Genomic DNA, 18,829 nt, shown 5'->3' on the forward strand with positions numbered 1-18,829 from the left:
TCATTACATCAGTTGCTGCCCATAATGTCATCACTAACATTGCGACAGCATATTTTTTCCACACCAACAGAGGACAGTTTGGTCTTTGTTATGCTTGCTCCCTCACTCGTTCCTTTTCTCCCTTTCTCCCTTTTTCTCTTTCTCCTTATTTCACCCCTTTCTCCTCACTCCATTTTTAATTCTTATCCCAAGCCTAAGCTGTTTAATAGCAACATAAACCACACTCAAGGCTTACACTACAGATTTACATCTGTGGTAGCTAGATGAACAGACAGTGAATTCATTACTATTTCTATTTTTAACTATTGCTGCTGACTACTGAAAAAAACGTCAAACTATGTTGAATTTTCAACACCTACAGTACCAGTGAAAAGTTTGTACACACCTACTCATTCAAGGGTTTTTCTTTCATTGTAGAATAATAGTGAAGACATCAAAACTACGAAATAACTATGAAATAACCAAAAAAGTGTTCGCCAACCTTTTCTCCGATGACAGCTTTGCACACTCTTGGCATTCACTCAACCATCTTCATGAGGTAGTAACCTGGAATGCTTTTCAATTAACAGGTGTGCCTTGTTAAAAGTACATTTGTGGAATGTCTTTCCTTCTTAATGCGTTTGAGCCAATCAGTTGTGGTATACAGAAGATAGCCCTATTTGGTAAAAGACCAAGTCCATATTATGGCAAGAACAGCTCAAATTATTAAGACATGAAGGTCAGTCAATCTGGTAAATTTCAAGAACTTTGAAAGTTTCTTCAAGTGCTGTCGCAAAAAAACATCAAAAAACATAACGCTGGGTCTTCCAGGAAAGGAAGACCCAGCGTTACCTCTTCTGCGGAGGATAAGTTCATTAGGTACCATCCTCTGAAATTCAGCCCAAATAAATGCTTCACAGAGGTCAATGGAGAGTGATGGAGTACTGCATCAGATGACCTGGCCTCCAAAATCACCCAACCTCAATCCAATTGAGATGGTTTGGGATGAGTTGGACGGCAGAGTGAAGGAAAAGCAGCTAACAAGTACTCAGCATATGTGGGAACTCCTTCAAGACTGTTGTAAAAATATTCCAGGTGAAACTGTTTGGGATAGTGCCAAGAGTGTGCAAAGCTGTCATCAAGGTAAAGGGTGGAATCTAAAATCTATTTGAATTTGTTTAATACTTTTTTGGTTACTACATGTTTCCATATGTGTTAATTCATAGTTTTGATGTCGTCACTATTATTCTACAATGTAGAAATCAGTAAAAATGAAGAAAAAGAGTTGAATGAGTAGGTGTGTCCAATCTTTTGACAGGTACTGTATGTTCAACTGAAACAACTCCTTGTGATATGGCCTGAAGCTCATGACAATGTATAGAGTTGGAGAATCCCTAAAGGTCTACAGTATTATCTATAGTGTATCTGTTGTATGTCCATACACTACAAATTAATGACTTATGTTTTCAAACATCATAAACTTAATGTTTTGTTTATCATACCTTGTCTATGATACATGCCATACAGTATACATGTTTTCCATGTACATTGTATTTACAAATAAAACATTTTACACAGCCTTTAATGATGTATGTACAGTATGACACATACTCTTTGTAGAAAAAAGGTTTGAAGTCAGTGTGAATATCAGAGGATAAGCTGGTTTTCAGTTAGATTAGTTCCTGTCTGAAAAATGTTGTTAGATCTCTCAGATTGATTTGGTGTTGGTTCCATAGAAACATTTGGCACTTGGACACTCTAACACAACTCCTGGTTGATATTGCTGTTGCAACTTAAACAGATACCCTTGTGGTAGGGCACCAGTTATAAATGCTTTATAAGAACAAATGTTTGAATAAAAAAACAGATATAATGTAAGGTATGACAGCATCTGTTACACTATGTTCACTCTCCCCCAGTAAGTACCACTAAAGCATGAAGGGATCTTGCAAATGTCTATGGCTATTGTCAACACTACACTGACATTAGTGTTCTAATCTACTCCACATTGGTTGGTTCAGAAAGTTGTTTCATTTAGCACATATTGTAACTCTATAACTGTACACTTATAACTAATCAAACAGAGCTGTATCTCTTTATTTAGTTCTAATTAAGTCTAACTTATGTCTATTTTCTACATGTAGAATCCCAGAAAACTGTTATTAATAGTAATGGCTCCAAACACGTCTGATGTAGCAGTGAAAAAGCTAATTGAGCTCAATGTTAACTACTCAAACACAAACGTTAGCTTATCAGTTAAGTCCTTAGATCAATATATAATCTCTGTGCATTTTACATCATATCCTTATGTCCTTACATAACAGATAAATATATTGGTTTAGCTCTGCAGACTAACAGTGTCTTGTGGCGCATAGATGACTCATGGTTCAAACCCAGTAGTATCGACCTACAGGTCAATAGTGTCACTGCACATGCTAAGAGCATCGATCTGTCGGCACACGTTGACGAACTCCGCTTGTACGGCCAGATCCCGTTCCAGCAACCTGCTTTCACTCAGGTCCTCTCTGCCCGCCAGCCGCCCCTCCCCCTGACTGTCCTGCGAGGCGGAGCTGAGGGTGCGGTAGCGTCTGTGGTGAGAGAGGTTGGGGAGCGTCCTGGGCAGACTGCTCTGGGAGGGGAGCTGCCCTCTCGTGGAGTGGGGATGCGAATGCACCCCTCCTGCCCCCGGGCTGGAGAACAGACCCTGGGAAGACCCACTCAGGGATTCCTGGCACATGCAGCTGGAGTTACTACCTCTCCACCAGCGCTCAGGGGGAGAGATGGGATCACCGTGGCCGGGGAGGAAGCACCCTGGCTGGGGAGGCCGTGTAGGAGACATATCAACATCTCTACAGGAAGAGCTCCGGTAGAGGGAGCTGTCGGCTGAGCTGTGTCCAGGTTGTGAGGCACTCTGGCTGAGGTGGGAGCCAGGGGAGTTCAAGGAGAGGCTGGAGGATGCGTGGAGTAACCTGGGATGACTGAAGAGACTGTGGGGGAACAGGGTTTCGCTGTACAGGGCCTGGTCTATGCTCCGGGACAGGTCGATTGGAGAGGGGGGCGCAGGTACATTGTGGAGTCAGTGTCCAGAACTAGACTCGCCTGGGAAGAGCCCTGGGATGCAACCCCAGCTTGAGGCATCCATGGTGGGCTGGGAGGGTCAGGGAGGTGGGGGTGTCTTGAGGTTCTGGTCTGGCCAGGGTGGGTGTTAAGGTTAGGATGCAGGTTCAGTCCGTTTGAGGGGGGGTCCATTAGTGTATAAAGGGGGAACGCTTCGGACTGGCGCTTACTGATGACATCACACACCACCAGCTTCTCTTCCTGCCCCAGGGACCAGGGGTAGGGAGGGGGGAGGGCTGAGGAGAGGGGAAGGGGGTGGCTAGGCCCTCCTGAGGGTGAGGCACAGGGCAGCTGCACCCAGGACCCCGGACGGGGGTTGCAGTTGGGTTTAGTCCAGGGGCAGGAGTTGGAGCAACAGAAGAGGAGGGGATGAGTGCCGATGATTGACAAGGACAGACACACCCCCACCTCACAGAGCCTGCAGCCCAGCTGGTAGCCCCACCAAGGCCAGGGCTGAAACCCCGCCCCAGCACTCACCCCTCCAAACCCCATTGCATGTAACATCCCATACAGCTGGAGCCCCCCACAGCTTAACAGGCACAGAGACCCTCCTACCCCAGCCCCTGCCGCCCTGCTCCACTCCCCAGCCTCAGCGAATGGGCAGCGGGACGGCCGCCCCACCAACACCGGGGAACCTGTTACCTCTCCCTCACCATCACTCAGCCGTTGGACATGCTTGGTGTCTTGTCGTACAAAGCAGTAGAAGAGGAGGAAGGAGCAGGGGAGGAGGAGGCAGAGGAGGATGAACACTCCCTGGGGGAGTAGGAGGAGGACAGGGAGGCTGGGGAAGACATGGAAGAGAGTTATGGAGCCCAGGGAGGCCCCAAAGTGCAACAGGGAAAGGGAGAACAAGAGACAGGGCCGGGGTAGAGCTGAGAGAGGGAGGGAGAGAGAGAGGGAGAAAGGGAGGGAGAGGTGCATGCGAGAGCGGAGGGAGATGAGGAGGAAGGAGAGGGAGAAGGCAGAGGTGAGGCAGGGTAAGGGTAGCTCAGAAAGTAGGAGAGAGCCCAGAGCAGACAGGCGGTCCTGGTGACTATAAGCATCATACAGCAGAGTGAATGCTCTAGTGCCTCCAGTGGCCAGGAGGAACAGATGCAGCAGGGTGAAGTAGGGGCTTCCAGGGGGGCAGCGCAGGGGCAGGCCTAACAGGCAGAGTACAGATATCAGACCTAATGCAGCGAACACAGATCCTAGACCGTAGATGTGGACCTCCCAGGCAAAGCCCCAGGTGGCCAGAGCTGAGTTCCAATCAGAATACAGAGGCACGAAGAGAGGAGGGGTTAGAGACAGAATGGGGCGCTGGGATTTATTTGAGATGATGTCATCAGGGTAAACAGGGCTCCAGGATTGATTTGTGTTGCAGGGTGTGGCCTTGGTCTCCAGGCTGCAGTCGAGGATAGGTGTCTCATTGGTGGCTGCCTTAGGCCACACCTTCTCTGGAGACACACCTGTAAAACAGAAACAAAGATGGTTGAAACTGATGCCCAAATCAACTCCTTGCCCCTATCCCCAGATCTGAGGGCTTTCATAGGGTGAAACATCAGCGAGTGCAAAAGTACATGCTCGTAACTGGGAATCTCTAACTGGGTCAGAGAGAGACGGGGGGGGTAGTATTGACCCCATTGCTGTTCTCATTTGTGAACTATTAATAGATTGCAGAAACTGGCACACTCACTAACATTACATAATTTATAACATACTATTGTAGATGCACATACCCTTTCCATATGTCTGTCCCCTATGAATACATACCATCTGAATAATGTAGATGCTTCTATTCCCTATGTGCCTACTGCCTCTTCATAGAGAAATACAGTAAATACAGTACAGGGATAGGAGCTCTTTTTTTATTTTTTTTTAAACCTTTATTTAACTAGGCAAATCAGTTAAGAACAAATTCTTATTTTCAATGACGGCCTAGGAACAGTGGGTTAACAGAACGACAGATTTGTACCTTGTCAGCTCGGGGGTTTGAACTTGCAACCTTCCGGTTACTAGTCCAACGCTCTAACCACTAGGCTACCCTGCCACTCTGCAGCTAGCTAGTTAGCTAATAGCGTTTCAATCGGTGACGTCACTCGCTCTGAGACCTTGAAGTAGTTGTTCCCCTTGCTCTGCAAGGGCTGCAGCTTTTGTGTCGCGATGGGTAGCAATGCTTCAAGGGTGACTGTTGTATGTGTGCAGAGGGTCTCTGGTTTGAGCCCAGAGAGGGACGGAAGGTGAAACTGTTACATTGATGCTGCTCACCCGGATCACTGGTTGCTGCGGGAAAGGAGGAGGTCAAAAGGGGGTTGAGTGTAACTGATGTGAAATGGCTAGCTAGTTAGCGGTGGTGGGAGCTAATAGCGTTTCAATCGGTGACGTCACTCGCTCTGAGACCTTGAAGGAGTTGTTCCCCTTTCTCTGCAAGGGACGTGGCTTTTGTGGCATGATGGGGAATGATGCTTCGAGGGTGGCTGTTGTCTATGTGTGCAGAGTGTGTCTGGTTCGGGGCGAGGAGAGGGACGGAAGGTAAACTGTTACATGTGCATGTGTTTGTTTTATCTTTATTTTAACAGAGAAGAAAAGTTGAGATTTAGGTCTCATTTCCAAATGTGCACTGTACAATACAACACAAATATACACACTATACCCAACATACAGTTGAAGTTGTAAGTATACATACACTTACATACACTCATTAAAACTTGTTTTTTAACCACTCCACAAATTTCTTGTTAACAAACTATAGTTTTGGTTAGGTCGGTTAGGACATCTACTTTGTGCATGACACAAGTAATTTTTCCAACAATTGCTTACAGATTATTTTACTTAAAATTCACTGTATCACAATTCCAGTGTGATAGAAGTTTACATACACAAAGTTGACTGGGCCTTTAAACAGCTGTCATGACTTTAGAAACTTCTGATAGGCTAATTAACTAAATTTGAGTCCATTGGAGGTGTACCTGTGGATGTATTTCAATGCCTACCTTCAAACTCACTCATGCCTCTTTGCTTGACATCATGGGAAAATCAAAAGAAATAAGACAAGACCTAAAAAAAAATGTACACCTCCACATTGACCTCCACAAGTCTGGTTCATCCTTGGGAGCAATTTCCAAACGCAATTTCCAAACGCCTGAAGGTATCACGTTCATCTGTACAAACAATAGTACGCAAGTATAAACACCAGGGGACCACGCAGCCATTATACAGCTCAGGAAGGAGACGCGTTCTGTCTCCTAGAGATTAACGTACGTTGGTGTGAAAAGTGCGACTCAATCCCAAAACAACAGCAAAGGACCTTGTGAAGATGCTGGAGGAAACCGGTACAAAGTATCTATATCCACAGTAAAACGAGTCCTATATCGACATAACCTGAAAGGCCGCTCAGCAAGGAAGAAACTACTGCTCCAAAACCACCATAAAAAAAGCCAGAATACGGGTTGCAACTGCATATGAGGACAAAGATCGTACTTTTCTGAGAAATGTCCTCTGGTCTGATGAAACAAAAATAGAACTGTTTGGCCATAATGACCATCGTTATGTTTGGAGGTAAAAAGGGGATGCTTGCAAGCCGAAGAGTACCATCCCAACTGTGAAGCACGGGGGTGGCAGCATCACATTGTGGTGGTGCTTTGCTGCAGGAGGGACTGGTGCACTTCACAAAATAGATGTTATCATGAGGATGGAAAATTATGTGGATATATTGAAGCAACATCTCAAGACATCAGTCAGGAAGTTAAAGCTTGGTCGCAAATGGGTCTTCCAAGTGTACAATGACCCCAAGCATACTTCCAAAGACATGGCAAAATGGCTTAAGGACAACAAAGTCAAGGTATTGGAGTGGCCATCACAAAGCCCTGACCTTAATCCTATAGAACATTTGTGGGCAGAACTGAAAAAGCGTGTGCGAGCAAGGAGGCCAACAAACCTGACTCAGTTACACCAGCTCTGTCAGGAGGAATGGGCCAAAATTCACCCAACTTATTGTGGGAAGCTTGTGGAAGGCTACCCAAAATGTTTGACCCAAGTTAAACAATTTAAAGGCAATGCTATGAAATACTAATTGAGTGTATGTAAACTTCTGACCCACTGGGAATGTGATGATAGAAATAAAAGTACAAATAAATCATCCTCTCTACTATTATTCTGACATTTCACATTCTTAAAATAAAGTGGTGATCCTAACTGACCTAAGACAGGGAATTTGTAATAGGATTAAATGTCAGGAATTGTGAAAAACTGAGTTTAAATGTATTTGGCTAAGTGTATGTAAACTTCCGACTTCAAATGTATATACGCACGCACACACACACACACACACACACACACACACACACACACACACACACACACACACACACACACACACATATATATATGTGTGTGTGTGTGCGTATGTATATACATATATATATAGACATACTACTACACATACTATATATATATATATATATATATATATACACATACTACAGTTCAAAAGTTTGTGGTCACTTAGAAATGTCCTTATTTGTTCATTAAATTAAAATAACATCAAATTGATCAGAAATACAGGGTGGACATTGTTAATGTTGTAAATTAGTATTGTAGCTGGAAACGGATGATTTTTTATGGAATATCTACATAGGTGTACAGACCATTATCAGCAACCATCACTCCAAAGGCACGTTGTGTTAGCTAATCCAAGTTTATAATTTTAAAAGGCTAATTGATCATTAGAAAACCCTTTTGCAATTATGATAGCACAGTTAAAAACTGTTGTTCTGATTAAAGAAGCAATACAACTGTCCTTCTTTAGACTAGTTAAGTATCTGATCTCATACAACGCTGTGTACTACTCCCTTCACAAAACAGCGCAAACTGGCCCTAACCAGAATAGAAAGAGGAGTGGGAGGCCCGGTGCACAACTGAGCAAGAGGACAAGTACATTACAGTGTCTAGTTTGAGAAACAGATGAGAAAGAAAGACTCACAAGTCCTCAACTGGCAGCTTCAATAAATAGTACTCGCAAAACACCAGTCTCAACGTCAACAGTGAAGAGGCGACTCCGGGATGTCCGACAACCACCAGTCCTGCTATGTTTTGCCATTCATCTCATTTACTTTTATTCACATGGAATTAATTCACAGTCTCCCTCAGTTTAGCTGTTAAAGAAGACAGGACAGCAGGGGAGGGAGATAGTGTGTCTGTGACAGAGGAGAGAGAGGGAGTGGTAGAGATGAATGGGAGATGAAGGGGGGATTGAGAGAGGGGAGAAGAGAACGGGGATTGAAGGAGTGGGAGATGAGGAGGCGTGGAGTAAGCTGCCCTGTAAAACAACCGTGTTTGCTGGCAGAATGCTTAACACACACACACACTGTGGCACAGAGAAGACAGAGCAGACAAGTCCCATTCCTTTCCAACACACACTTACTTCCGGCACCGACAGAGAAGGCCGCCTCGCTTCGCGTTCCTAGGAAACTATGCAGTATTTTGTTTTTTTAAGTGTTATTTCTTACATTGGTAACCCAGGTAATCTTAGGTTTTATTACATACAGTCGGGAGGAACTACTGGATATAAGAGCCACGTCAACTCAACATCATTACAACCAGGAATACGACTATCCCGAAGCGGATCCTGTGTTTTGCCCACCACCCAGGACAATGGATCGGATCCCAGCAGGCAAACCAAAACAACAATGCTGTAAAAGGGGCAGACGAAGCGGTCATCTGGTCAGGCTCCGGAGACGGGCACATCGCACACCGCTCCCGAGCATACTACTCGCCAATGTCCAGTCTCTTGACAACAAGGTTGATGAAATCCAAGCAAGGGTAGCATTCCAGAGAGACATCAGAGACTGTAACGTTCTTTGCTTCACGGAAACATGGCTCAATCGAGAACGCTATCGGAGTTGGTACAGCCAGCTGGTTTCTTCACACATTGAAACAAGAAACAGAAACAAGCATCTTTCTGGTAAGAAGAGGGGCGGGGGGGTATGCCTTATGATTAACGAGACGTGGTGTGATCATAACAACATACAGTAACTCAAGTCTTTCTGTTCACCTGACTTAGAATTCCTCACAATCAAATGTCGACCGCATTATCTACCAAGGGAATTCTCTTCGATCATAATCACAGCCGCATATATTCTCCCCCAAGCAGACACACCGATGGCCCTGAATGAACTTTATTTGACTCTATGTAAACTGGAAACCACATATCCTGAGGCTGGGGATTTTAACAAGGCTAATCTGAAAACAAGACTCACCTAATTCTATCAGCATATCGATTGTGCTACCAGGGCTGGTAAAAACCTGGATCATTGTTATTCTAACTTCCGCGACGCATATAAGGCCATCCCCCGCCCTCCTTTCGGAAAAGCTGACCACGACTCCATTTTGTTGCTTCCAGCCTATAGACAGATACTAAAACACGAAGCTCCCTCGCTCAGGTCTGTTCAAAGCTGGTCCGACCAATCTGATTCCACGCTTCAAGATTGCTTTGATCACGTGGATTGGGATATGTTGCGCATTGCATCAAACAACAACATTGACGAATACGCTGATTCGGTGAGCGAGTTTATTAGCAAGTGCATCGGCGTTGTCGTATCCACAGCAACTATTAAAACATTCCCAAATCAGAAACCATGGATTGATGGCATCATTCGCGCGAAACTGAAAGTACGAACCACTGCTTTTAACCAGGGCAAGGAGACCGGAAACATGACCGAATACAAACAGTGTAGCTATTCCCTCCGCAGGGAAATCAAACAAGCTAAGCGTCAGTATAGAGACAAAGTCGAGTCACAATTCAACGGCGCAGACACAAGAGGTATGTGGCAGGGTCTACAGTCAATCATGGATTACAAAAAGAAAACCAGCCCAATGGCGGACCAGGATGTCTTGCTCCCAGACAGACTAAACAACTTCTTTGATCGCTTTGAGGACAATACAGTGCCACTGACTCGGCCCGCTACCAAAACCTGCGGACTCTCCTTCACTGCAGCCAACGTGAGTAAAACATTTATACATGTTAACCTTCGCAAGGCTGCAGGCCTAAACGGCATCCCCAGCCGCGTCCTCAGGGCATGCGCAGACCAGTTGGCTGGTGTGTTTATGTTAGGAAAATTATGATTAAATGACTGAACAAATCATTTGAAATGGAACTGTAACTAAGTAAACTTATACTCTGTTTTATTATATCTGATTAACAATATGAGTTCATAAGAAGGGATTGTGTGACACGGACAAGGAGTAATTAAAGTTAATGAACACCATTCCAACTGGGAAGAAAGGAATGGGTTGTGGATTAAGTAAACAGATAAGGTAGTTAACCTATGGTTGAACTGACGAAACTGAGCTCTGGGGTGTTTTAGATAAGGCTGTGAGTGCATTCCTAGGTTTTCTGTTAATTAGAACTGTCAGCTAAGTGGTGATCGATAATGGTGAGGAGTCAAAAGTTAATTCAGCTGTGTTGTGTGTCCTGTGTATGTGCTAGGGGGTCAGAATGAACACAGAATGAACTTTTAAAGTTCCATTTGATCCGGTCTGGAGGAGGAGATTCATTTTAGGAGCAATGAAGTGATGTCATGTTATTGTATATAAACTGTTGCTCGTGGAAACGTGGCAGCGCGCTCCGAGAATAAATGATGTTACCTATTATTGAAAAGTCTGGTCTCCGTCTATTTTATGCAAACAATAATCTTACAAATTCTCATAAAATAGATTAAGGGAATTCAATTAATGAAAACATATTGGAATAACTAAATTACAGTAACAGTTTACGGACATATTCAATCAATCCTTATCCCAGTCTGCTGTTCCCACATGCTTCAAGAGGGCCACCATTGTTCCTGTTCCCAAGAAAGCTAAGGTAACTGAGCTAAACGACTACCGCCCCGTAGCACTCACTTCCGTCATCATGAAGTGCTTTGAGAGACTAGTCAAGGACCATATCACCTCCACCCTACCTGACACCCTAGACCCACTCCAATTTGCTTACCGCCCCAATAGGTCCACAGACGACGCAATCGTAACTACACTGCACACGGCCCTAACCCATCTGGACAAGAGGAATACCTACGTATGTGAGAATGCTGTTCATCGACTACAGCTCAGCATTTAACACCATAGTACCCTCCAATCTCGTCATCAAGCTCGAGACCCTGGGTCTAGACCCCACCCTGTGCAACTGGGTACTGGACTTCCTGACGGGCCGCCCCCAGGTGGTGAGGGTAGGTAACAACATCTCCATCCCGCTGATTCTCAACACTGGGGCCCCACAAGGGTGCGTTCTGAGCCCTCTCCTGTACTCCCTGTTCACCCACGACTGTGTGGCCATGCACACCTCCAACTCAATCATCAAGTTTGCAGACGACACTACAGTGGTAGGCTTGATTACCAACAACGACGAGACGGCCTACAGGGAGGAGGTGAGGGCAGTCGGAGTGTGGTGTCAGGAAAATAACTTCACACTCAACGTCAACAAAACAAAGGAGATGATTGTGGACAGGAAACAGCAGAGGGAGCACCCCCCTATCCACATCGATGGGACAGTAGTGGAGAGGGTAGTAAGTTTTAAGTTCCTCGGCGTACACATCACGGACAAACTGAATTGGTCAACCCACACAGACAGCGTGGTGAAGAAGGCACAGCAGCGCCTCTTCAACCTCAGGAGGCTGAAGAAATTTGGCTTGTCACCAAAAGCACTCACAAACCTTTACAGATGCACAATCGAGAGCATCCTGTCGGGCTGTATCACCGCCTGGTACGGCAACTGCTCCGCCCACAACCGTAAGGCTCTCCAGAGGGTAGTGAGGTCTGCACAACGCATCACCGGGGGCAAACTACCTGCCCTCCAGGACACCTACACCACCCGATGTCACAGGAAGGCCATAAATATCATCAAGGACAACAACCACCCGAGCCACTGCCTGTTCACCCCGCTATCATCCAGAAGTCGAGGTCAGTACAGGTGCATCAAAGCAGGGACCGAGAGACTGAAAAACAGCTTCTATCTCAAGGCCATCAGACTGTTAAACAGCCACCACTAACATTGAGTGGCTGCTGCCAACATACTGACTCAACTCCAGCCACTTTAATAATGGAAAAATGTATGTAATAAATGTTTCACTAGCCACTTTAAACAATGCCACTGTACATATTCTAGTTGTTGTGAAATTGTTAGGTTAGATTACACGTTGGTTATTACTGCATTGTCGGAACTAGAAGCACAACCATTTCGCTACACTCGCATTAACATCTGCTAACCATGTGTATGTGACAATAAGATTTGATTTGATTTGACTTCAACAGAAAACATACTACCACTAACTACTATGTACTGCTACAGAGGTATGGAAACATAAAATACACATTTCCTGACATCAGAGGTAGGATGTCATGAAGGGACATAAGGGGATACATAAGGGGATACTCATCACACTTCCACAGTAAATCAGTTAATTCACCACCAGTGTTACACAAAATAGAAAAATAGGACAATTATTTCTTGATCAATATCCTATTCTTTCTTACTAACATCCTGAGGGTATTGTAAAAGCGGACATATAACTACAAGACGGGAATGGGGGTTGGATTTGAGAAGTTTGTCTTACCTGTGTCTGTTCCTGAATCTGTGAGGTTTTCTGTGTCGTTCTCCAATTCTGAGAAGTCTCCAGTCTCCATCACGATATCTCCTTCCATCATGTCTCTGTGTGGGGTGGCTGGTTGGTCCAGAGATAGCAACCCTTTGTCTGTGGCCAAGGCTATGGGTTGGTCTTGGTCCGGGTCAGGAGTGGAGCCTAGCTGTGCTGTCTCTGGGGTTGGTAAAGTAGGCCTAGTGAGTGGATTAAAGCCTGGGGTCTCTGTATAGTCAGAGCGAAAGAGAAGGGTGGGTGTTGGTCTACCAATACTATCTCCATTCTGTGGGAGTGACAGATGTATCAGAGGAGTCTGTCCATCCTGTAAAGTTGTAAGTGGGGATCCAGCCTTCTCCCTGGTGTTGCTCTCTTTCAGCTCGTTTTCAGGATCTCCATCCTGGATCCTGTCTGGTAGTCCATTCCTAAATAAGGTCCCAGTTGGGGGTTTGATTTCCATCCATGCAGTGACACTGTCTGCCTCTGTGAATCTGAATGTCTCCAGCCCTGTTTGTCTGGGGACAGTTTTAGGTGACTGCTCAGGGCTTTCTAGCAAATCATGGTATTCACCAATAGTTCCTTGAAACTCGTCTGTGTAGTCCTGTTTCTCAGTTTCCTCAGGTTCCAGTATGGGGCCCCTCAGCCCTGGAAACCAACCCAGAGAGTCGGCCATTCTGGCTCCAGCATTGAGGCCTACCAGAGCCCAGGATGCCCCTAAAGGGCTGTGTGAAACCTGTACATCTATCTGTGTGTCTGTGTGTGGGTGAGGTGGTGCCTCTGTCGCCAGGGGGAAGGCATGCAGATGGAGGGGAGGAGTGAGGGAGAGGAAGAGGAGGAGCAGGAAGAGGAAGAGAGAGATACACATCACAACAGCCATAATGGAGACCCTATAGTATAATCTTCTCTGTGAAGTCACATGATGCAGGTAAACATCGCTGTCCAATCACATGATTCCCAGCGAACTCCTCTTTCACCTCGACCCCACACACCTTAGTATCAGCTCACCTGCAGAACACAGACAACACACACCTCAAAGTCAGAATACAAAAAACTGGAGCCATATCCCTCTTCACTCTTCCACTAGAAAACAACATACCCTTCAATGTATACACACATACCCCGTTAGATTTTTCCATGCCTCTCTCTGCCAATGCTCTCAGGAAGTAGCACAGCAGTCACCATATATATTCCTACATACCCAGCTAGCACATTTGGTTCTTTGGAAGTTGTGGGAACCTACGTCTTTGGTTTCCCATTGGTTCTGGGAACGAAGTCATACGTTTCCTGACCAGTAAAACTTAACGTTTTTTAAACATGTTCTGGGAACGTTCATTTTTAGGTTGTCGGGAGGTTCTGAGAACATTTTACTATGGGTTCCTGAAAGTTTTCCTGGGAGGTTTTGTTAATGTTCTGAGAACAGAAATGAGAGGTTATTTAGAGTTTTTTTGTATAACTTCCATTAAAAAGACTGCTAGCTTAGGTTAACAGTTTTGAACTCCAGGTACAGATAGGACACATGGAAATTAATTTGCTTAGGAATTAATCATTTGTGGCACAGCATCAGTGAGATTTGAACCTATGATCTTTTATTCTCTAGCCATGGAACTAGTCCACTGTGCCACCAGGATGGAGCTAGTATTTTTTTTTACTCGTACAAAACTGTTCATTTTGGTCTATTCAAACGGACCCCATTTCAGAGGAAACTCATTAAAATCAGGTGTGGCCAATTAGTGGGCTCGACCAACACACCTGAACACACTTAACAAGACATAGGATAGAGAGAGTTTTGTTGATGCAGAAGACGGAATGTATAGGATTTTCAATATAATAATTAAAAAGTTATTTGAACATTACTAATATTTTCGTGTCGTTTTTATGGAACGTTTTCATAATGTTCTGAGAACATGCCTTTAAATAGAACCACAAGGAAACCTGAAGAATGTTGTTTCTCAACGTTGTTAAAACATTTTTTTGAACATTACTTAAAATAGAACCATGAGGAAATCTGTTGGAAACGTTTTGCTGAAGTATTGAAATTCCAACAGAAGAACGTTGTTTCTTCATATTCTCTGAACTAATTGAGAAAATGCTCAATGTCAAACCAGTAGGAGAACAATCCTAGAACATGACAAAATATATATATTAAATGTTACCATGTTTGAACTTTTAGGAAATGTTCTGTTAAAGTAATGAAATACCAAGAAAATAACGTTATTTTGTCAAGTTCCTTAAATGTCCTGAGAAATGTTCCAAAGCCAAGCAACTATCCTGCACCATTCCCAGAACATTGTGGGAAGGTTGTATGCAAAATAACCATAGGTCAACCCCGCCTTCACCAAGTGCTAAGAAATATATGCTGTGTGCTAGCTGGGCACACAGCAACACCAACTATTTCAATCTCTTCCTCTTGATCATTGTCTCTCTTCCTTAGCCCTTCACAACTCCCCAAACCCTACCTCAATCTATATCTTCTGGATGCACACACACGCACGCACGCACACACACACACACACACACACACACACACACACACACACACACACACACACACACACACACACACACACACACACACACACACACACACACACACACACACAGCCTGTAGTACTCACTGTGCTGCGTCCCTCTGCTCTCCATCAGACAGACAGGAGAGGGAGAGGTCCCAGCTCAGCCAGACAACATCCCTCTCTGTCCCACACCACGCTCCTGCTGCTTCCGATGCTACTGTAAAGATCCCTCTGTCTGTCTGTGTGTGTTAGACTGAGTTACAGGTTCACTCTGCTCACTCCTCTTCTCAGTATCACTCACACACTCAGTATGCTCCTTCTTTCTATCCCTCCCTCCCTCGTTCAAGGGTGTGTGTGTGTCTCTCTCTCTATGATGTGTGTCAGGAATGCGTGGTTCCCGTGGATACACCTCACTGGGCAAATAATTCATCAGTGCGGTCTGGTCGTATTATGGGATGGGAGCCAGTGGGGGACAAAAAGGGTTGGCGCACACACACACACTGCAGATAAATATGCCTGTAAGAACGAATCGTTAACAGGAGGGTGGTAGTGTGCATGGAACTAACTATCAGATCAATATAGTGTATTGGATGTCATTTGCAGCTGGAGTTGAAACCAACCCTTCTGTCATGATTAACATAAAAGCAATAGTCAGTGTGAGAGTGAAGCCAGTACATCACAAATTATAGAACAAACATCACAAGGAATTTGGAACTTCTTTGTAAGCTAAGAATGCACAACTTGTGATTTTGTTATCTGTTATCACACCATCTCTCTCTCATGTCTTATATACATACCCACTTCTCGCTCTGTCTTTAATGATCATTATCTCTCTCCTACTCAACATGTTGATGTCATCAGACTCTGATAGATATAGTACTTTATCTCCCTGCGGGGTAAAGTCCATGCTCCTGTCCTCATTTAATTCCTCTCTGGATACTTTAAAATAGACACTGATCCACATACTGTGTCTTGTTAATCTGTGTAAATCTTCAATCTGCACTCGATGACTGTCCAGAGTGGAATAGGACTCCACATATGGGCCATTTTGCTGTATCTATATTATAGATCAGCTCTGCTAGTATACGACTGACTGGGGTTTGGATTATGGGTGAGCATAATTGATTACAATAGTGCATTCACAGGACATGAACCAATACATCTAGCCTCTGTCTATTCAATATCATACATAGATAGAGCAATAACAAACATGCTTTGGTATACAGTATTCCAGTATCTTGAACTTACATTAGTACTGACCAAATATCAATTGGATTTAGAGCAATGAAGAATGGATCATCTTCAGCATCAACATCTCCTCTGTCCCTCCTGTCTGTTGGTCAGACAATCAGGCAGGTTTATGATAAATAAAGCTCTTATTTATCCCTGGCTGTAGCAGATACAGTAGAGCACTCTGTCCCACCTTTACTTACCCCAGGGAAATATAAGACAGGCAGACAGACGGGCAGACACACAGATGGTTTCATGTGATCTTATGTGAAGTTAATGTCACAACATGTAAAGCAACATGTGATAACATGAAACTACACGTGAAGATGCGATCACATGTGAAGTGTTCCAAAAACACATGTTTTCACTTGATTTCACATGGGAAATTTCTGGGGAAATCATGTGATTTTCCACATGTGAAATCAAGTGTTTTTTCTGAAAGGCCAGTGCAAAATTAGATAGAGTTTGGTCTCAGGGTTGTAGCATTATCTGTCCCTGTGGATCAGCAAAATCTTCGATCCATAACCAGAGAGAGGACCAACAATTGATCAATGATGGATAAATAACAGTCACTAGGACCTGCTCACAATAGGTCAGACTGGAGGTGAAGGGTCACAGAGTATTGGATAGTTAGCTGGGGTAAAATACTAACCGAGCATTCAACCAGGGGTGTTCTGTACCACATTTAAAACTGTTAGTCCACTGAGCTAAAGCTCCGAGACTCAACACAATCCTTCCGGTTTCCGACAACAGGTGGCCAAATGTACTGTAGTGGGTTAGGAAAGCCACACCAGAGCCGACTGACACCCGGTGTGATGACCGCACAGGAAGGCACCAACCAGCCAGAACTAAAGGGGTCCGGAGTGGAACAATGACTGACCAAACACATGATCTCAGCGTTGGGCATGGCAAACCAGTATTGGGCACGCCTCACACTGGCTATACAAACCCCCTACACACACTTAAACACAGGAGGATATACACACACAGACTTGCACAGGATCACCGACACTCGGGAACACAAAAACAACATACTCACATACACGCACACACACCATGTACGCACACGCACGCACGCAGACACACACACATTGTCTGCCTGTATGGTTGCTGAGTCAGGTTTGACAGGGGATGACTTGTCCAAACAGTGGGGCAGTGTCCAAATGTGTGTGTGTGTGTGTGTGTGTGTGTGTGTGTGTCATAAAGGCAGAAACCCATTTGCATGCACAAGAGATACTACGATTCAGATCATACCTGATAACGAGGATTGTGCCCTCTGCAGCAAAGCGCACTGTAGCAGCCATATGAATGAATAAAATACTCTTAAAACACATCACTGTAGCAGCCATATGAATGAATAAAATACTCTTAAAACACATCGCTGTTTCAACTATGCGAAAACAACACGTTGAGAATGATCGAGGATAAAAACGTAATAAAGAACTAGAAAAAAGTCATTTTCTGAAGTAAATTTGGGTGCTTGCTAGTTTTGAAGTATTTATGGTTGTGAAATAGTAGTAGTAGTGGTAGTGATGGCAGTAGTAATGGTAGTAGTAGTAGTAGTAGTAGTAATAGGGTTTTCATAGGCTACGGGCTAGTTAAGGTATAGTGACCTATTCTGGGATGGTTTGTAGGTGTGGAAATATTATAGTGTGTACTATAGCATCATAAGCCATAGAATGTGTTTACGCTCTCAAAATGCTATAGTTTGAACAATCTTTTCACGCCCTGATCTGTTTCACCTGTCCTTGTGCTTGTCTCCACTCCCTCCAGGTGTTGTTTATTTTCCCCGGTGTATTTATCCCTGTGTTTCCTGTCTCTCTGTGCCAGTTCGTCTTGTTTGTCAAGTCAACCAGCATTTTTGTTCCTCAGCTCCTGCTTTCCCAGTCTGTCTTTTCTCGCGCTCCTGGTTTTGACCCTTGTCTGTCCTGACTCTGAGCCCGCCTGCCTGACCATCTGCCTCCTGTGTCTGTATTTGGGTCTCGTCTTGTGCCCTTATAGTACGAACTGGCCATGACAGACCCAGCTTGGACCAGCTCCGTCACGCTGTCTCACTGCAGGGAGCCACCATTGGGAGGCATGAGGAGCTACTTCGGGACCTTTTGGAAGGGTTTCGTTCCCTGACGGAACACGACGACCAAGGGTTTAAGGTGATGATGGAGCAAATCCGTGAAGTAGCTCACAGGCAGCACGCCACATTTGAAACCTCCCAACCACCCAGTAACCTTTCTAATAGTTATGGATTGGTTCAAACTACCCCGGCTCCACAAGAACCCCGCTTACCTCCTCCGGAGTGTTATGCAGGTGATCCTGGTACCTGCCGGGCATTCCTTTCCCAGTGCTTCCTCATTTTCGTACTCCAGCCCTATTTGTTCCTGTCGAACCGGT

At 44.7% G+C, this 18,829-nt stretch overlaps 1 protein-coding gene across 1 annotated transcript; it reads right to left on the reverse strand.

The window, feature by feature from the left end:
- Positions 1–813: 813 nt before the first annotated feature.
- On the reverse strand, positions 814–15,589 carry LOC135573381 (proline-rich transmembrane protein 4-like). Its single transcript, XM_065022508.1, is given in 4 exon segments — positions 814–3,030; positions 3,033–4,544; positions 12,681–13,706; positions 15,317–15,589. Coding segments are annotated over 3 exon segments (3,054 nt in total). The 5' UTR covers positions 13,579–13,706; positions 15,317–15,589; the 3' UTR covers positions 814–2,386.
- Positions 15,590–18,829: the final 3,240 nt, after the last annotated feature.

The sequence above is a fragment of the Oncorhynchus nerka genome, linkage group LG9a, assembly GCF_034236695.1.
Source record: "Oncorhynchus nerka isolate Pitt River linkage group LG9a, Oner_Uvic_2.0, whole genome shotgun sequence".
Lineage (NCBI taxonomy): Eukaryota > Metazoa > Chordata > Actinopteri > Salmoniformes > Salmonidae > Oncorhynchus > Oncorhynchus nerka.